The 22255-nt window shown below is 36.7% G+C and overlaps 1 protein-coding gene across 2 annotated transcripts in view; it reads right to left on the bottom strand.

The window, feature by feature from the left end:
• Positions 1-22255, bottom strand: part of Fgf14 (fibroblast growth factor 14) — a 661678-nt gene that overhangs the window by 421709 nt on the left and 217714 nt on the right. Inside the window, exon 2 of one of the 2 annotated variants that reach the window (XM_052732367.1) lies at positions 7705-7774. The exons of the other annotated variant lie outside the window; for it this stretch is intronic. Coding sequence (XP_052588327.1) covers positions 7705-7720 — 16 coding nt within the window. The 5' untranslated portion in view covers positions 7721-7774. The remainder of the gene's footprint in view (positions 1-7704; positions 7775-22255) is intronic. 2 annotated transcript variants of the gene reach the window in all.

The raw sequence follows: 22255 nt of genomic DNA, 5'->3' as shown, positions 1-22255 counted from the left end.
CCATGGAACTGGACCAGGCCCTCTGGATAAGTGAGACAGTTGATTAGCTTGAACTGTTTAGGAGGCCCCCAGGCAGTGGAGGAGCTGGGACCTGTCCTTGGTGCATAGGCTGGCTTTTGGAGCCTGAGGCCTATGCTAGGACACTTTGCTCAGCCTTGGTGTAGGGAGGAGGGGACTGGACCTGCCTTGGCTGAGTCTACTAGGCTGGGCTGACTCCCCAGGGGAGACCTTGCCTTGGAGGAGGTGGGAATAGGGGTGGATTGTGGGGGAGGGCTGGTGGATTGGGGGGGAGGAGGGAGGACGGGGGAATTCGTGGCTGATATGTGACATTAAGTTAATTATAAAATAAAAATATTTTAAAAATAAAAAAAAAAATATATAGTCAATAATATGACCCTTCTTTATTGTAAATATGTACTTTCCTTTAATGGAACCACTTAATAACAGTTTTTATATAGTAAATCATCTCTGTAGCTTTCTTGCTCTACATGAATAACCAATGATATACAATACTTCCTTCAAAGAGGTACATTGGATTCAAATACCACCTCAGGAAATTAATGAGCATTAATAAATATACTAACCAGTGTATCTTATTATCCAAGACACACTCAGAATGTGAAATTCTGCCAAAAGGGAGAAAGTGTGTGGGGATGAATATAAATATTATTGTCTTTGAATGTAAGATAAATGAAATATCTTTACTATAAAAGAAACAAGCCAGAAACCAATATTGTAAATAGTTCCTGTTTATTTTTCAATACCCCTTGGTTTATACTGTGAACAGAACTGTAAAAAGAACTGTATATTAAGAAAGCATAGGCCAATGTGACAGAAGTAATTTCTTAATTGGGGGTCCCTCTTTACAGGCATGTCAAGTTAACAAACAAGATCTGCTGGCACACCTGTAGTTTGTGCATAGCACATGTTGCTTTAAACTGGATCCAGTTGTTCTTAGTAACCTGTTGTGTTCTAAGCAACTATTTGATGAAAGCTAACGATGAAGAAACATTGTGTGATATTAGAACCAAAGCCACATAATTCTAAGACAGGGACTCATACACCATAATCATGGGATCTACCTATGTGATAACATGGGCCCTTTATGTTTCATATATGGCACATTCAAAAGAGTTTAAATGCTGTAAAATAATACCCTTGTTCATTCACCAACTGATTTAGAGACTGCCTCTATGACTGCATTACAGAATAATAAAGACCACAATGAAAGATGGTAATTCCTGATGAGTTGAAGCCATAGCTTGAAATGTTAGTAACAATATCAGAACCGTTTTAAATCCTTAAACTCCTAGGATTCTGAACTTCAGAACACACCATGCCAATGTACAAAGAAATGTCTCTCACTTTTTTGTACTACCTATCTAGACTTTGGAAATTCAAATAATAGAGCACAGGATCCCAAGTCTTGGGCAGAAAGGTAGCAGCTCTAGAGGAGCCCTGAAAAGAGAAATCATCAACAGGAGACCAAATAGGGCAGGAAAGCCAGAATTCACTAATTTACCTTTGGGGCAACGGTCTGGTGCTTTCCCCCTTGGGAACCTGGTTCTCATATTAAATTTTAACAGGCAAAAATTGATACAGTCTGTTCTGTGTGCTAAGTCACACAGATAATTTCATGTAAGTATGCACAATATAAAGAATAATTACTCTCCAAACTTTGGCTAAAGCCCAAAATGCAGCAAATTCTTCACACCTGGAAATCATGTAGTGCTTTTTTCTTTTTCTTTTTATGTTTATTTTTTTTTAAGAAAATTTGTCGCTTACTTGTAGCACAAATTGTTAGGTCTTATTAATAAAAACAAACCCAGAGCCAGGTATTGGGATGAACACTGAAAGATCAGAGAAACAGAACCAGCCACAGACCTCACCTCACCAATCCCTTGGCTGATCCTGTTTCTTCAGACTGGAAGCCTCTATGTCCTCATCCAAATGGATCTCAGCTGAACTACTGCTAAAAGCCTAAAAGCTTAACTAGACTCTAGTTCCTGGTTTTCACACCTTATATACCTTTCTGCTTCCTGCCATTACTTCCTGGGATTAAAGGCGTGTCACCATGCCTGGCTGTTTCCAGTGTGGCTTTGAACTCACAGAGATCTGGATGGATCTCTGCCTCCAGAATGCTAGGATTAAAGGTGTGTGTGCCACCATTTTCTGGCCTCTGTGTTTATCTAGTGGCTGTTCTGTTCTCTGACCCCAGGTAAGTTTATTAGGGTGCACAATATTTTGGGGAACACAATATCACCACACTTACTAATATGACTTAAAATATTTTTCCAAATTTAGAGGCACAAAGACTATAGTAGATAATATCAAAAGTCATTGCATAAACAATAAAAGGTTTATCTCATTTAGAATGTTCATTTGTCCTCTCTCCAGTTACTCTAGAATTTTTTAAGTTAAACAAAACTTAGAGAAGAGATAATTTTTAACATTTTGTACTTAGAATTTGGTAAACAACCAGAATTACTTTGTGTAAAAAAATTGGTAAAATTTCCTTAGCAAGCTCACTATAAAAAATTTTCAATCCAAATTATATTGTACCTTCTATGTGCTTTTCAGCATCTTGTAATTTGAGTCAATGTTGTTCTTTTAGAATATGTATAGAATATATATATATATATATATATATATATATATATATATATAATATTAAGCAAGGTCATACAATCTCAGAAAGAAAGTCTATATGTTCTCAGATGGATCATGTATATTATACATGTTTTTAAATTTTATAATATATGTATCTATTAGAATTTTAGATATATATGTATATATATTAGAATTTCTAATATACATACATATTATAAAATGCTACTGAAGTTTCTGCAGCACAAAACAGAGTAAAGAACATTGACCAGAGAATCAACAATTTTTTTCTCAATCCATCTGTAAATATAAGCAAGTCCCACAACATCTCTGCATCTCACAGAGCTATAGAGAGTGGTTAAGTGGGTAAAGTCAATGGAGTGTGTTAAATCTGAAAAGTTTACTGTGGGTCACATATTGAATGTTTGAGTCTCAGCTAGTTAGTACTATTTTGGAAGGTTCTGGTAATTTTGGAGGTGTAGTCTAGTTGGAGGAAGTAGTTCAGTGGAGATTGGGTTTACTGGTATATTGTCCTTGGCCACTTTATAGCCCCCTCTCTCTTTGTTTCCTAGCCCACTGTTATACAGATTCTTGTGCTCTCCCCACCATGGTGAGATGAACCATCTAAACTATAAAACAAAGTAAGTCCTTCCTCCTTTTACCCTTCTATGTGTAGTATTTTGTCACAATGATACAAAAAGAGACAAATAGAAAGCCCTCAGGGTCTGGGTTTTCTAGACTGGTTCTTGTTTGCCTTTTGTTTTCTTCCAAAAACTGCAGAAAATGTTGTGATGTGAAGTGTTAAGACTGATTTGAGACGTTAATGTAAGTAAAAGACTAACATCAATGTAATGGGCCCATTTCTTCTCTAAGCACGACAACTTTGGCTCTGGGTTTCCCAAGTGTCCACCATTCTTGCAGTCTTCACATCACAACTCACTCTCCATGCTGTATGGGCACATTCACTCCATCCTTAATTATACTGCTTTCTTGAACATGACAACTCAAGGAGTAAAGAAATTGGATGGTGCCTGGCAGTGGTGGCACATGCCTTTAATCCCAGCATGTGGGAGGCAGAGGCAGGCAGATCTCTGTGAGTTCAAGGCCAGCCTGGGCTACAGAGTGAGATCCAGGAAAGGTGCAAAGCTACACAGAGAAACCCTGTCTCAAAAAACAAAACAAACAAACAAAACAAAATACAAAGAAAGAAAGAAAGAAAGAAAGAAAGAAAGAAAGAAAGAAAGAAAGAAAGGATGGTAGCAACCTGAGTGTGAATATAGTTTTTTTTTTTTCTCATTCTTATGGCAAGCTGCTTGACTTATTCACACATTTTTCTCTGGTGTCTTCAAAGCATCTTTCCATCAACCTAGGTCTGTGGTTGTTAACTGTGGGTGAATTTTTCATTAAAGAAAATTTAACAACATGAAATAATTTTTGATGGTTCCAACTTAGGGGAGAGAGATGCACAGGTGTCTTATAGGTAGAGACTAAGGGCTCCTTAAAAAGCCTCCAGAGGCCAGGCGGTGGTGGCACATGCTTTTAATCCCAGCACCCAGGAGGCAGAGGCAGGTGGATCTCTGTGAGTTTGAGGCCAGCCTGGTCTACAGAGCGAGATCCAAGACAGTCACCAAAACCACACAGAGAAACCCTGTCTCAAAAAACAAACAAAACAGCCGGGCGGTGGTGGCGCACGCCTTTAATCCCAGCACTCAGGAGGCAGAGGCCGGTGGATCTCTGTGAGTTCGAGGCCAGCCTGGGCTACCAAGTGAGTTCCAGGAAAGGTGCAAAGCTACACAGAGAAACCCTGTCTCGAAAAACAAACAAAAAACAAACAAACAAAACAAAACAAAAAGTCTCCAGGAAGCACAGGGACACCTCACAAGTAATTATTCAGCTACAGCCTAATATTGGTACTGAGGTTGCTGAAATTCTGACCTGCTTGGCATTGACAATTTAGCAAAGATGTTCTGAAAAATATAAAGAAAAGCTACACTAACAATCAGGAGTAAGATTTGAGTGCTATACTTCATAAAGCAAAACAAAATTTATTTTGGCTCTGTAACTGAAAGTTTTCTTGTGCCTTGCCTGGCCCACTGGTGGTCGCGACAAATCTCTCCCACTCGCATCCCCCAAGTAAACACACAGAGGTTATATTAATTAAAACTGCTTGGCCATTAGCTCAGGCCTACCACTGACTAGCTCTTACACTTAAACTCAGCCCTTTTCTGTTAATCTACATGTGGCCATGTGTTCCGTGGCTTTACCTGTGTGCCATTACATGCTGCTCCCTGGATGGCAGGTTAGCATCTCCTGACTCAGCCTTCCACTTCCCAGAATTCTCCTTGTCTGTTTATCCCACCTATACTTCCTACCTGGCTACTGGTCAATCAGTGTTTTATTTATCAACCAATCAGAGAAACACATTCACAGCATATGGAACATCCCACAACATGGCTCTTCTGTATTTTAAAAGATTTTTCAGTGAACTTATATTACTTTAAAACTCTTTTTGAAATGAGGTGACAGAGAAGAGCAGGAAGTGTGACTACAAAATCCAATTGCTTTTGAAGTTTTATTATGATATAGCACCAAGGGACAGCTCGTCATAGTACTAATTTCCAAGCCCTTAGATTCTTTCCATGCTTTAATGAGTTATTGCATATCATGAAGAAATTTTAAACCCATACAGAAATATCAGTTGTGGGATCATTTGATGGCATAACGCTGAGAGGTCCAGCACAAGCAAACACAATTGTCACCCTACTTTCTCATCTTCTCTAAGCAACTTCCACTTTCTTAAGCTTTATTTTAAAAGCCACCCCCCCCTCCTGGGAAAAGTTAAGGATAAGCCCTACTAATGCTTAATTGTATGTGGAAGGTGAGCCGGACTCCACATTCTGCCATTTTACTTTCAAGAAAAGGGAAAGAGCAAAGTAAAATAGTGACCTATATCTGTATTACTTATACAGATAATACATGACCTTATTTTCATGAGTGTCAGCTCACTGTGTCACAGTACTATCTTCTAATACATTATTAGCCTGTTGTACTAACGAAACATTACACATGAAGTATAATTTCCTAGGATTCTCAGTATTCAAGCCAATTGTGACTTCTCACTGTCCACTTTCACACTGCCCAACATAAAGCAAACGGCTGATGCTTGTAGCCCATCATTCCCCATACTCATGGATGGAGATATTGGTTCCCTGCTTCTGAAAATGAAAGTGGTTTTATCTACCAAGTCTAGTTCCCTGTTGCTAATGACAGTGTGTCATCATTTCACTGGAAATGTAAGACCTGACGAAAGCTCTTAACAATATGAAAGCTTCATAGTATAATTCTGTAAAGACTCTCCTCTTTCGGACTTCAGGTTTTACTTGTGCATTCTAGATCTAAGCTCTAACAAATCCCTTGATACTGATGTTACCCTAAATCCATAGGTTCATGCTCTAGCAGTTAGAACTCTAGAATGTTTCTGTAATTGGGGATAGGGTAATTACACAGAGGAGTAAGTTCAAATGTCATCACACTAATCTGAGCCTTAATAATTGCACTAGCCTGCCACAACCAAATGCTACATAGTGATTAGCTCAAAGGTTCACTTTCTCACAGTTGAAAGATTCAAGCCCAAGATCAATATTGGCTCCTTCTGAGTGTGCATCATCTCCTGCTTTGAGTTAATCATCTTGTCTCTGTTACTCCACACCATTTCCCCTCTTCGTGAATTGGTCATGTTCTCATAAGACCAATGGTCACATTGAATGAAAGCCTACTCTGAGGACCCACTTTAATAAAATTTCAGCTCTTAGCTATAAATACAATTACAGTCTAGGATTCTAAGGATTACAACTTCAACTATGAATTCGGGGATGTGATGTGGTGTCCATTCTAATCTATAATACTGGTGTCAAGGAATTTGCTAGAGCTCAGATCTGGACTCTGTGAGTAACTAAACCTCAGCTCCAAAATAGCTCATTTTAGAGTTATGCCATCCTCTGCTTTTACCTATAATTTTTATATCTCTTTTAAAAATGCTTAAACAGTACTTTTTATTCTTGGAGCTTACCTTTGTGCAGTGATGTGGAAAATCTATTGACATGTTAATCTACTAATGTTTCAAGTTCTGCTGAACATTTAATTTTAAAAATGTGAGGGGGCTGAGCCAGAAGTCTGTTTTTGGCTTCTTGGGAAGCTACTTTTTGACTTTCTACATGACTTTATTCTCCTCCCACATGATGACAGGCCCAGGTTCCTGCTCACATCAGACAATGTGAAGCTTTAGTGCAACTGCTGGGAGATGAAAGGTCCCAGATCATTTTTATTACAAATATATTAGCTTGAGATTTCCCTATAAATGAAGATTAACTGATTCAGTCATCTCAAACAAGACAAAGCTTTTCTAGATGTGTCTGACACTTTCTAAAGTTGGAAATAGCCTTGAAGAGAAAGAAATAGCATCACAGAGAGGAGAGGAGAACTAATCTAAAAATTAGCTGCTGTATTACTGATGGGGTACAAGAAGGAACCAGAAAAGAAATACACACACACACACACACACACACACACACACACACACACACACACACACATATATATATATATATATATATATATATATATATATATATATATATATCCCCAATAGTCATGTGTATTGTTCTTGAAATGATGCTGACAGTAACTGATCTATGAAAAATATATATAAATAGAAAACTTGGGGTTTGGGGAGATGACTCAGCATTAACAGCACTTGAAATGTAAGCATAAGGACTAGAGTTGGGATCCTGAGAACCTACATAAATTTTAAGCAGGAATAAAATGCTAACTATAATGGTAACATGTGAGAGATGGAGATAGTCAATCTCCAGAGTAAGCTGGTTAGTTAGAACAGCCAAATCAGCAAGTTGTCTGTGCAGTGAGACACACTGACACAATATATATAGGGAAGAGACTTAACGAAGAAAACATTTGATGTCTACTTCTATCCTCTACATGCATACACACATACACACATACTTGCATATGCACACAAAAAAAGAAAGAAAGACCCTGAGTCTTAACTCACAAAGTCTGGATTATATCTTCAAGTCTTACCATGTGTTTCTTGCATGGCCTTGAGCAAATTTCTCACCTTCTTTGAGATTCTCTTCCATGTTCATTCAGTCTAAAATAATGAACAAATAGGCCAGGATTTTAACAATAAGCCCAACCCCAAAGTTAGGCTAAATTTGAACTTTTGAACCACCAGTTTGGTGATTCCAAAATTTTGATTTGGAGGTTTTCAAATCAATACATAACTTTTCATTTGTGAAATCAGAGCAAGTGTATTGGGAAACTACTATAAATTGTTAATTAACAATCAAAACTGTGTTATTTACCATTGTTAACATACTTCAAGGAATCTACCTATATCTTTTAAATGAAAAAAATCATAATAAAATGTGGTGAGTGAGGTAATTAGTAATATGAACAAAATGTTATAATGACAAAAAATGCATTAATTCTACACAGCAGTCCAGAGAGATCTCATTGGTGGGCCTTCAAGGATGATTACTTTTTCTCAAAATAAACAGAAAAGAGGACAGAACTGGGCATCAGTAGATATGGTAGATCTGAGTGAAGACTTCCAGGTCTCCATCTTAATTCTAATTTAAATGGGATTGTGGGTGAGCACATCTACCATAGAAGTTTAGATTTTCAGAAGACCTGTCACAACAAACTTAGAACACATCCCATCATTCCCTCCTCTGCTATCACTTACCAGACTGTAACAGCACTATGTGCTCTGTGCTTTAAGAAAGACTGTCTGATTCATTTTTGCACATGAAGCACCCTGTGTCAGAGCCATATTAGAATACTGTATACATTTGATTAAGTTACAAATTACAGCATATAGTAAGTGGTAGCTGAATTTCTATTAATGTTTTATTTCTTCTTTCAAACTTTCCCTGGAAGAAATTTTATAATTAAAAGCTATTCCTGTAACATACCAAGAAAAATAGCATTTATAACCAGTTTATTAATATCATCTTAATGAGATGTACTACAGACACAGCTTTATTTCAACACTCCTAAATGAGTTATGCTTCATAATCCTCTTAAGCTATGCAGAATATTTGCCATTACAATCAAATGGTGTAGGCCCACATGCAATTTTTTTTACTAATCTCTCCTTTTCAAAGTGGGTGTATTTCTGCCCAAGGTGCTCTGCTCCCTCACACACCTTTCTCAATTTTCTAGGCATTCAGCTATGGCTCCAAATGGTATGAAATGAAGATGGAAAAATTTTTGCCTTACTATTGTGTGGACATGAGTTACCAGCTCCCATGTAAAATGTTGGTTCAGGAGAAACATGTACCTGTAACCTTGGTCCTAGAGGTGGGTAGAGACAAGTTGAACCTGGGGATGCTGGACAGTCATTTTTTTGTGACTTAGAATGTATAAATATTGATATACACACCTGTCTTTGGGTGCCAAAAAAGTAGCTGTAGTTGGTAAAACTAGATTTTCATTCAATCTTCCCATCTAGCTGCAGTCCAATCCTTATTAATTGACTCAACAAAGGAATACAAAAGTGATCATCAACACTTCAGTTAGATAATCTTGGAGCCCTTTCAAATTATATGTGCATTTAGGCTTGGATAATATTAAAATAATACTGATAGTGAGACAAATAAAAACCATTGAAGAAGAATATACAGCTTTCCTGTGATAAATAAAGAGGATGAAGACTTGGTGTAAAGTACAATCTTGTTCCCCACAAAATTCAAATGACTGAAAATGTAAAATTGTCTTGTACAATGTACTAGGCATTTAACAAATATTTTGAAGAAGTCAAGCTATAATAATATTAAAAAAGAAATAAAATCCAGTATGAAGGTAGAGGGAAAAGTAAAAAGAGATGACTCCAGAACACTGTATCTAGGTTTTATGAAAAATTTCCTCGCCATAAGCAAGAATTGTCATGATTATTAAAAGAAAATTAATCCTCTTGTATCAGTCACCACTAGTTTGGTTGTAACTGTATTGTCACCCCTGCCTACCATGTCTGCTGATGAAGAGATGGGAAACAGCAGAACATGCAGAAAGCAAATGACAGGCAATAGTTATGATCAAGGTAAAGTTGTTCATGCGACTGAAAGGAAGAATCAAAAGGAACACTTTCTGGAACCCTTTAAAAATAATATTTTAATTATAAATATAAATTTTCTTTGTACAGCCAATTTCCCACTAGTCTTATTATCCAAAGAAGAAAAAGCAGGTAATAGAAGTGTGTGGTTTATCATTGCATTTCCACCATGTTGTACCCAAAAGACATTGCAAAAAAGAAGAGGAATGAGTCAATGAATGAATGATAGTGCTCCCTACAGATATAGCTTTGACAGTCTTATAAAAATGTATATCCTTTATTGCCTTCTGCCATGCATCCTTAGGTCACTATCAGTGGTTTAGGAATATCTGAATGAGCATTCATGATACTCTAATATTAACGTGTAACAGATTCTAAACACAGAACAGCCCAATTGGATGGGTGGGAGACATTTGATCAATTTAAAAGCTCATGGGGGTATGCTAGCTTGGGCTTTTAAGAAATACCCAGAATATGGTATTGGAATCCATTACAGATTTCATTACTGAAGCCAGGCAGGAGTGAGGCTTCTCACCAATACTTTTTCAGCCAAAAATGAAGTTTTGGCAAGTTTTGGTTCTCTTGGTCAAAGCTGAACAAAGAAAGACTGCTGTTTCCAGCATTTCATAATAAATTATAAGAATGGACCACAGAAGTACATTTACTGGAAAGCATTTTGAAGAGAAATCTCTTTGAAAAACAATTTTTTTGGCAAAAGTCACTACAAGCTATTCTAGTCTTTGTTATTATGAAGCCCATAGAGAAAGTTTCTAAAGCCATTAATATAAGTGAACACTGCTTAAAAAAATGCTTGATGAGATACAAGGCAAAAGAGGATCAGTTTCCAGGAATACAAATGAATATTTGCAGCATTAAAACCATCACAAAGTAGTGAATCAAAAGTTTTCATTAATATTACTTTACATCTTTTTGGAGAGGTGCTCCAATCTTCATACCAAACAGTCCATTATATGTTAACTGTGAATGAACTGCAGGCCTTGGGGTAGAGCTCACTGGTGGAACACTTGTTTTGCATTCATGAGACCTTAGGTTACAAAAAGGGGGAACGTGATCTGTGGCTTAATGTTGAAATAATTGAGATAGGAAATTATCCAAGAAGTCAAAACAAGAGTTCACTGGGTAGAGGTCATTGAAATTTTGTCTTTCTGTATAACAAGTGTCTAGATTTTCCTATTGTATGCTTAGTAGCTATTTAAAGGTGAGGGGATTGTAAGTCTTGGTAATCTCCTCTGGTCAATAGCAGTGGTTTGTAGTACCCAGGGATGAGTGAAAAATGACAATTAAAAAGAGGAATGGTATCTCCAGTTTCTGAAAAGTCATCTGACTTGAAAATGCCTGTAAAGATCTATAAGTCATGGCCTAGTGATTGAGGCAATGAACTAGAAAATGCCTCTCAATAAGCAATATGCTATAAAAATATACTCCTAGATTTCATGCAGAATAATTTATAAAAGTTTTCTCTAATGTTTGAAATGTTTGATTTCATTTTTTAAAGTACAGTGCAAGGTTCAAGGCAAATAGTCTGTAAATATAAATACTTCTAAATGTTTTCTGCCTAACTCAATGATATTACATAAAAAGATTTATCTGTGGTAATAAGAGCTTTCTAGAAAGCTTATGGGTATTATAGTCTGCCTCTCTACTTTTATTATATAAGTTGTTTTTGGGAAAAGAGGTATTGCACACCAAATGTGAAATTTCCACTCCTTGGGGAGTCTTGATCTTCATCCTGAATAGAGAAAAGACCCACAAAACACCAATATCAGGGGCATGATGCCAGGTTCTAAGGTTGTCAATATGGGCAAAGCAATATTAAGGTTCGATAATTCACAAGTTTCTATCAAGAAGGAAAACAGCCATAGAACCATACAAATATGATGAGATCAAAAATTCATGTTACTCCTGCAACATAGGGCTTATTACATGAAAATCTTTGCCAGGTGTGGGACACCTCCCTATGAGTTATTGGTCATATAATCTCCAGAGGTCTCCTAAACAGTACAGACTATTGTCAATGACCTTGTTTGCCCATGATAACTATCTGCTAAGATTCTATTGCAGAAGATATGGTATACTTTGGCTTCATTACATAGAGAATCTCACACTAGCCAGGATTCTTTCTTCCTGATGGCTAGCTTTCATAGTGCTGGAAGGTGCTATATAGGATGCTAGAGGAGAAAACAAATCAATAGTCTTATCCAATGCCGTACCCTGTATGCTACAATCCCAATCTGCCAGGCAAAATGTACCCAATAGCGCTATATATAGTGGAATGACCATCATGAGTAACTAAATACTTTTTGATTGAATTTGAGGACTATTCAACAGGATGGAATTCACGACTTGTACCTTAGTCTTTGTCAAAAGCCCATGACTGGAAACACCATAATTCCAAAGGCAGAACCTGCTATTCATATTTTGCTAAGTACCAATGTTGTCAAAGTGTTTTCTAAATATTTATGTTTATACACATAGACCTGGGATGTTCTCAATCTTTATCAGAAAATGTTCTTCTTATATTGGACAACAGTCAGTAGACAGACACTTAACTGGTCAAATTACTAAGGATAAAAGACTACATGCTCATTCCTAAATGTGACAACTATATTAACCCCCCCACCGCCAAGGTTAGGGGAACATCACAGAAGAGGAGGCAGAAAGAAAGCCAGATGATAGGAATTTTATAAAATGCAACAGCATGATATAGTCATCACATTCAAGAATTCAACAACAGCCACGGTTACCTGTACAAGATCAAATCATCCAAAATTCCTACATAGATAAGATGCATTAAATCCAGACCCCACCTCTTACTGAGGAGCTAGTTGCAGTTGATAGTTACTTGGGGAAAGATAATCACTCATATTTTAGGATGTAGCCACTGGAAGGAGCACACATACACATAATGTTATTATTATTTATTACTATTATTATTATTATTGCAAAAAAATAAAGAAAGTAGAAAATTCTGTATATTTTGAGGAACAGGATGAATAGAGTAGTTTTATGAGGTAAATAGTGTCTATTTCATAAAAAATAATGGTGCTGTTGCAGTCCCTAAGCCAGAGAATCCTGATCTAAGCACTTAGCAGTCAATAGACCTAATAGGCAAATGGAGAACATTCCCAACATTGCAAAATGTTATACTGTACAGTGTTAAAATGAGCAAAGAAATATAAGATGAGAAAATTTATAGGACCAGAGAGCACTACAGTTTTGGGAAACTTTTTTATTGAATTTTAAAAGTTGAAAATATAAGGGTAACAATAATATTAAAGCAATTAAGCACAATAGTGTTAACAAGAAGGAAGAATCAACATAACATTATGAGGATGAGGCTAGAAGAGAACAGTCAGGAATGTTTGCATCCACACAGAAATGAATGGTGCCAGTTCAAAATGTCCATTGCAAACAGAGAAAAGGGGCTGAAGAGATGTTCTTAACAGCAGTTAAGAACACTGGCTGCTCTTCCAGAGGAGATGGGTTCAGTTCCCAGCACCATGTAGTAGTTCAACAACTATCTATAACTCTAGGTCTAGGGGATCCAATACCCTCTTCTGTTCTCCATGGGCACAAGTCAGGCATATGGTACACAGACATATATGTAGACAAATCAGTTGTACTCATAAAGTAAAACAATAAAATGTTTTAAATTTAAATACTTAGTATAAAAGTTCTAATTTCTGTGTCTCTCATGAATATAGGTTATTCTTGTGTTCTGTGAATTCTGTGTTTATAGATATTACTGTTCACTAAAATTTATTTTTACCCTCAAATTAATACTTGTGTTTTCTCATTCACTAACAGACACACATACAGTTTAGAATGCTTACTTCTGAGACTGAGCAATGTCTCATTATGCTTTCTTGTAGCTCTTACACTGTACTCATAGATCTTGTGTGATCTACATAATTACACATTTTTAGGAAGGCTGGTTTGTTTTGCCTTGATTTTTTTTTTTTTTTTTTTTTTTTTTTTTTTTTTTTTTTTTTTTGGTTTTTCGAGACAGGGTTTCTCTGTGTAGCTTTGCGCCTTTCCTGGAACTCACTTGGTAGTCCAGGCTGGCCTCGAACTCACAGCGATCCGCCTGGCTCTGCCTCCCGAGTGCTGGGATTAAAGGCGTGCGCCACCACCGCCCGGCCTTTGCCTTGATTTTTATTGGTAGCTTTGCTGTTTAAAATGACCCAACCTGTTATCTGGTTTGCCTAAGTACAAGATGACTATGATGCTCCTCATGAAGTAGACCGGTTTTGTTAAGGCATGAATCATAGAGTTGCTGACCATGACTTTAATATTAACAGATTCACACTGTGTATTAAACAGAAACCAGGTGTTTAAGAAAAATGTTACCAAGAGCTCATAGGAACCTAACCCTGTATCTCCTGAGGCATTTACTAACTCACTGTGGGTGACTTAAGAAGCTACAAACCCACGAATATTGAGAATCCTCTGTGCTCTAGTGACATTGCAGAGAGCAATTAATGGAAGCTAGGCAGAAAGTGACTGAAAAGAGATGAAAGAAATTAATGTTTGCTACCATTTGTACATTGCTGTGGGATGTTCTGTATGCAAATGTGTTGCTGATTTGTCAATAAATAAAACACTGATTGGCCATTGGCTAGGCAGGAAGTATAGGTGGGACAAGGAGGAGAATGAAGCTGGGAACTGGAAGGCTGAGTCAGAGAGACACTGCCAGCCGCCATGATGAGAAACAGCATGTGAAGATATTGGTAAGCCACGAGCCATGTGGCAAGGTATAGATTTATGGAGATGGATTAATTTGAGCTGTAGGAACAGTTAGCAAGAAGCCTGTCACGGCCATACAGTTTGTAACCAATATAAGTCTCTGTGTTTACTTGGTTGGGTCTGAGTGGCTGTGGTGTGGGACTGGCGGGTGAGAGAGATTTGTCCTGACTGTGGGCCAGGCAGGAAAACTCTAGCTACAGTACATATCAGAACAACATGATCAAAATCCAAACTAGAACTCCTCTTTCTCACATAAGATTTGCTCAGAATCATAGAAAATATATTTGCGACATACTTCCATATTCTCAGGCTACTTTCTTTACATCATCTCTCTTGGAAAAATTCAAGTAATATGTTTACAAATGGATAAAATAAATATCTATGGGGTTAGAGAGATGGCACAATAATTAAGTACACTGGCTACTCTTCCAGAGGGAAGAACTCTTTCAGTTCCCAGCACCATTTGGTAGCTCACAGCATTCATAATTCCAGTTCTAAGGGATCCAGTGCATTGTTTTGTTCTCCATGGGCACCAAATGAGGATATGGTGTGCAGACATATATATAGATAAAACACTCATATTCAAAAGATAAAAATAATAACTTTAATTTAAATACTTAACACTAAAGTTCTAATTTCTGGGTCTCTACATGAACAATTCTTTGTGAATTAATTTTCACCTCCTTTCTCTATCTAAATAGTAAACCAGAAGTCTGACAACTAAGGAATTCACTAAACCCATTGAGTCAACAACTGTCTACATATGAAATTTTAGTTCCATGAAGTCTTGAGCTTTGAAAACTTCATTAGAGGCCCTTATTAAGGTAGTAGTAATGGAATATTAGACATATAAACACATGGTTTGAAAGATCCCAATATACTTAAGGAAGATTCAACTTACAAGGTTTTAAAAAAGGTCAGTTATAACCATCCATGAAGGAATGGATTAAAACAATAAATAAAGAAAAGGAACCAGACATTTACACATATACATAATTTTGAATTCAATTTCCTTTCCTTTTTTATCATGGCTTTGGAGACATATAGTCATTGAACCACATTCAATTATATCAAAAACAGATTCAAAAACATGAACCACACATTTCTGATTTTTTTCACATAGACTAGAGGAAACATATGATGCAAACTGAGGACAATAAATCCTGAACTTCCCCACTATTCTCCATTAAGTATGAAGGCTTATGTTTGCATAATGCTGTTGATTACAGGATAGCAGGCACTGCTGTCCTGTGAACAGTTCCTGGAGATTAAAGGAATCTGTACATTAGAGCCAGGCAAAGATACCAATTCTTTACTATCTCTACACATTTCAGCCACACTTTCAGATCTGCATCCAACGTTGGAGAGATAGCTCAGTGTTCTAGAGCACTGTTTCTCTTAAAAAGTGCAAGGTTTATATTCCTGGCACCCACATGGTGACTCACAACCATTTGTAAGTCCATTTTTTCAGAAAATCTTATGCTCTCTTCTGACTTTCATAGGCACAAGATATGCTGGTGAAGAACATACAAACATGCAGGCAAATAGTCAAGCACAAAAAATAAAATAAAATAAATTCATTTTAAAAAGTCCTTTCTCAGTTTAGTTCTATGCCTGTAACTTAAGACTTGATTTTCTCCCCTGAAAAGAAAGTATGGTTTTTAGTTACTAGGCATGGTTAACATAGCTAGTTTATTTAAGGTAACAGTCTCATAAAAAGTCAGTAAATGGTTGTCACTGAGAGCTGAGAGACATGTTCCTAATTAATAATAAGCCTCACTCATGTTCAAGTCTTGACTTCAACATGACTCAAATTACCTTCAATCGTGGCTTTAAACTGCATGCACATTACATCTTTATCCTTGAAGCATTTTCTGTAAATCCTGACAAAAGATAAAAGTCGTCTGTTTTCTATGCCAGTGTCTCCTGATTTTTAATGATATATGTTTCATTTTCAACTGCTTGGAACCCAATAAACTAAAATATAAATAGTTTTGTCATTTATGTAAGTCAGGCACAACCACATATAATGAAGATAAATGAAGATATGATGATTCTCTCCATCTTCAGTCACAACTCTCAGGAAACTCTATCCTGACTAGACCGCCATAGCTTCATACTTTACTGCTAGTTTTTTTTGTTTGTTTGTTTTGTTGGTTATTTTTTTTTCTGAAGTAATGAGAATCTCTGTGAAAATCAATCAAGAGAAAGGTTAATATTGATTTCTAAGACAAGACTGTGGTCTAACCAGTTAAATGTCAACAGATACTGTTTCCTTCTCTGAAGGATGTGCTACTTGAAATTGGTGATGTTTTTCTCTTGACGGTATAAACGTCAATAGTTAGGATGATTTAGTACCACTTCCACACTACAATTCCATGCAAACATTGACATTTTTCAATACCAATTAAAATGAGCAACTTTATATAAAAGGTACAAACTGTCAACAATTGTATTTTCTGAAGTGTGAAGACCAGCAATATTTCCCTGCTTGTCGAGAATCATCTGAAACAAATGTATATAGTTTATGACATCTCATAACTCTGGTGTTCGTAAGCCTGAAGAAACAAACACATATAATAGGACACTAGGAGTCATTTGAAATAAATTAACAATAAATATTGATCCCTAAATCTGGAAAAATATACTCAAATTACCCAACAGGTCCTTGTAATCATGTGATTGACTCCCACATAGATATCCCAGCCCAACTGGTGATAGCATTTTTGCAGATGTACTGCCATTAGGATGAGGCTATCAAAGGAGCCCTCACTTGGTGTGACAATTGTTCACTGTGGTGGTATTGTGTTCCCCAAAATATTGTGTACCTTAATAAACTTATCTGGGGTCAGAGAACAGAAAAGTCACAAGATACTTAGGCTAGAAAATGTTAGCACACGCCTTTAATCCTAGCATTCCAGAGACAAAAATCCCTCTGGATCTCTGTGAGTTCAAGGCCACATTGGAAACAGCCAGGCATGGTGACTCACACCTTTAATCCCAGAAAGCAGCCTTTAATCCCAGGGAGTGGTGGTAGAAAGCAGAAAGGTTTATAAGGCGTGAGGACCAGAAACTAGTAGCATTTTAGCTGGTTAGGCATTTGGCTGGTTATGCATTAGGCTGGTTAAGCATTCAGGCTTTCGAGCAGCAGTTCAGCTGAGACCCATTGGGATGAGGACACAGAAGTTTCCATTCTGAGGAAACAAGACCAGCTGAGAAGTTGGCCAGGTGAGGTTAGCTGTGGCTTGTTCTGTCTCTCTGATCTTCCAGTGTTCAACCCAATACCTGGCTCAGGTTTGATTTTATTAATAAGACTCTCTAAGATTCATGCTACAGTTCACAGTGAAGGAGAAGTGACAGAAACAAAAGAGATGGAAGCCATTTAGAGGCAGAAGTAAAGACTGGAGCAACGCAGTGAAGAACAGACCTCTAGAGACTGAGGATTCCACCGGAAACTACAGAGAAAGAATCTATCTAGAATCTGTTTGGGACATTGATTTCAGATTTTTAGACCAAAGAAACACAAGAAAATTAATGATTACTGTCTCAATATCAAATTGGTGGTTCTTCATTTTTGTAGTCTGGGAACTGAGTTATGAATATTAGCCTGGATACTCCAAGTGAGTCCCAGAAAATCAATTACATCAGGCAAAAAAAAAAAAAAAAAATAGGAGTGCCTTTCCAGGTTATAGCAAAGACATATGATGATGGAAGCAGAATTTGCTATACTTGGGTAAAGAAGAAGGGGCCCAGAGCTACACAATTCAGGCTATCTCTGGAGTCTACATGAGACATGGAAACAGATTATTCTCACATCTTCTTCTAGGAACGAGTCCTGAACAGTCAATACCAATATTTAACCTCAGTCCAGTGAGGAATCTTTTGATCTTTTAACTCCTAGAATCAAACAATAAGACAACACATTTGTATTTTGTATTTTGTTTGTGAGTTTGTTGTAGATAGACTATAAAATTAATGTGATAGGCTTGCATTACAAAATGCAATTACTCCTGGTTGTTGTCATTATTATTGTTCTCTTGAAATAATGTCCTCAATTTTGCATCTTGACCCACAAAGCCTAAAATATTTGCTGTCTGACTCAAAGTGCTTTGACATATGGTTTTAAATACTAGAAAATTTTAAATCTGTTGAATGAAAATGTTTAAAATGACCTTCTATCTCTGAATATTTTGTGTAAAAATGATATGTTTATTAAAACATACTGATTGTAAAGCTTATAGTGGAGCTCTTAAAAAGAATTAAGATAAAGGTACCCATCTTGACAGTGACTATACTTATTAATCTCCGAACTTCATTTGTTTAGTTTGTGTGTACTATCACAGGAGAACTGGAACAGTAAACACATGCATGTTGCACAATTGGAATGAAATATCATATAACCCAGTATTAAAATTAGTATGGAGAAGCACCTACTTCAGGGAGACAGAGGGATCAAATTCTACCCATAGCTTCATAACATGGGTATATATGTGCATCATTATATCAAAACCAGAGTGTGGTAGTTTGAATGTAACTGGCCCTCATAATCTCACAGGGAGTGACAATAGAAGGTGTGGACTTGTTGGAGTAGGTGTGGCCTTGTTGGAGAAAGTGTGTCACTCTGGGGGTGGGCTTTGAGGTCTCCTTTGCTCAAGCTACTGCCAGTGTCAGTCAACTTCTTGTTGCCTGCAAGATGTAGGACCCTCAGCTGTGTCTGTCTGCACACCACCATGATAATGGACTGAACCTCTGAAACTGTAAGTGAGCCCCCCATCCATATAAATGTTTTACTTCATAAGGGTTGCCAAGGTCATGGTGTCTTTTTATAGCAATAGTAACCCTAAGGACACAGGGTATTAGTAGAAATATTAAAGAATGAGAAAATAAATATTTTATATTTTACAAAGAGATGTGTTTATATGTGTACAGAATCCATTTCTCAAAGAATTCTTTAGCATTTGGAAATTCTGACCAGATATCCAGTAAGGCTAAATTGAACAATTTGAACAAATTGCCATTTAATTGTGAATTGGATAACTTCAAACCTTCAGCTTAATTGCTCTACTGGGAGTTTAGAGCCTTCATTTTGAAGAATGGAAAGTTAAAGAGGAAATGAAATAAAAAATGGATGTATAAGCATCACCAGAAAACCCTGGTGTTTTAGTCATGGTATCCATGATATAATCCTAGACATATTTCTATGGACAGTGAGAATATACAGGTGAACAGGGAGGATGGAACAGCAGACAAACATGAAACAAAGGTAAGGATTGAATTCCATGCTAGTTCTATGTAAATCTTATGTGTATATCTGTGTCAACTGAGAATAACAATAAACTGTGGTGGTTTAAATAAGAATGGCCCCCATAAGCTCATATATTTGAATACTTAGTCACCAAGGAATGGCACTATTTGAGAAGGATTAGGAGATATGGCCTTGTTGTACTAGGTGTGGCCTTGTTAGAGGAAATATGTCATTGGAGGTGAGCTTGGAGGTTTCAAACACTCACAGTAGGGCCCTGCTTCCTTTTCTCTCTGCCGACAGATCAGGCAGTAGCTTTTAGCTACTGTTCCAGCTCCTGCCTGCATGTTGCCATGCTCCCTATTGTGCTAATAATAGATGGACTAAATTTCTGAAACTGTAAGCAAGACCCTAATTAAATGCTTTCTCTTATAAAATTTGCCTTGGTCACAGTATCTCTTCACAGCAATACAACAATGACTAAAACAAACACCAAAATAGAGTTTCATCCGAGGTTCTGTTGTTCTTTTTTTTTTTTTTTTGAGACAAGGTCTCATACAACTTAGGCATATGCTTAAGTAAGCCAGAGTACATCCACCTGTTGGGCTGCTTCACAGTAATTTAGCATGAAGAGGAATGTTAGTAACATAAAAAAATGATAGGTAAAGAAAGCGAGTACTCTCATATAAAATAACTTTTTTTTTAATCTTTGGATTTGTATTTAGTAAGTACATTATAAATTCACATAGCATAGCATTTATATTACTCCTATATTCAATATATTCAAACACTAAATAATTATGTTGATTATTATATTTCTTCTGTATTTATATCTATTTCTTATTCCTAAAATCTTTTGAAATTTTTATAATGTAGCATTATAATTTTTATGTTTTTCCTTTTATTGAAAATGAATTTTTTTCTCACATAATATATCCTGATTATGGTTTCCACTCCCAGTTCCTCCCTATTTCCCCTCCCATCCAGACCCATTTCCTTTCTTTCTCATTAAAAAAAGAAGTCTTCTAAATGTTATAATAATATTAATATAATATAATAAAATATAATATAATATAAAATGATAAAGCAAAACTAGCATATTGGAATTGGACAAACAGAAAGGAGCCCAAGAGAATGCACAAGAAACAGAGACACACTTTTTCACACACTAAGAAATCCCATAAAAACACAAAAGTGTAAGCTACAATATTTGCCTTCATAAAACCCACAACATGAACAAAAGAACCAAAATTCCAACATGGTTCAGGGAGGAGCTCAACAGGTCTCACCCCTGAGAAGCTATTGGCACTTGGCAGCTATTGTGGGAGAAGGAACTGTTATTCTTTGGGGTATAGTCATTGATAAGATGCCCATGCTCCAGTTGATAGCCACACACTCAAACATATATAGGTAACACTAACTAAGCTCAGAAGAGGTGCCATAAGCTTGCAATTTCAGCACTTGAGCCAAGACAAGAGGCTTGGGAGTTCAAGGCCCGCCTGGATGTATGGTATGACCCTATCTCCAAAAAAAAAAAAGAAAAAAGATATCCTTCAAGAATATGGTTTGAAAAGCATAAAACTTATACACTAAATACACTAAAGGTGAAAGAGTCAACTTCTAAGAATCGGAAGACAATACTAACAGCTTGATAATTTCCCCAACTTGCCTAATTATCATCATCAAAATCCAACCTGGTTCTGTTGAAGAAATTGGAAAGCTGATCCTCAATTTTATGTTGAAATTCATGGTACCAAAAATAGAAAATAAAATCACGAAAAATGGAGAAATGCCTTTTGTGATTTCAGAATGTACTAAAAAGCTAAAGTCATCATGGTAGTAGAGTGTTTGCCCATGTCCAGTCAGATAGAAACCCAGAATGGATCTGATGTCTGAAATAACACTAACCTTTGTGATCAATTGATTTTCAGTAAGGAAGACATTGGACACTTACTTCACATCATATATGAAAATTAATTCCAAATGTAACAAAAACAATCATAAGAACTCAAAATTCAAAACACCTAAAATAAATCATAAATGTAATTCTATATGACAGTGGACTAGTTTCTTTGATATGACACCAGAAAGATTGGCAACAGGTGAAAACAGATACTATATTTTATCACAGCCACAGGAAGTGTGACAATAAGCATGATGGTTGATGGTAACTGAAATCAGTTGACTTTCACAAAGCCCTGGGAAGGAGACACTATTCTTTCCCCCAGTTTGGAGAGATTAGAAAGCAAGACTAGAGATGCAAAGACATCTGCCCAACATTACCTAGGACAACTGAACAGTAAAAGTAAAACCCACTCAAGTCTGTTGAATCCTTGTTACAAGAAGCCATAATGTCCAGAGTCCAGGAATACATTTGCTGGCAGAAAAATAGGCAGACAAAGGGAACTGGTGCAGGGAGAGGTGATCACAGAGGAGGGAGCAGAGAAAACCTTGATGAAGGCTTCCCCCAAATAATCAAGCCTGGTTGCCAGGGTAAGAGTATGGGG

The sequence above is a fragment of the Peromyscus californicus genome, unplaced genomic scaffold (genome assembly GCF_007827085.1).
Source record: "Peromyscus californicus insignis strain IS unplaced genomic scaffold, ASM782708v3 Scaffold_12__1_contigs__length_115047231, whole genome shotgun sequence".
NCBI classification, from domain to species: Eukaryota; Metazoa; Chordata; class Mammalia; order Rodentia; family Cricetidae; genus Peromyscus; species Peromyscus californicus.
Note: the sequence above shows the minus strand (reverse complement) of the source record. Positions and strands in the feature narration are given on the sequence as shown.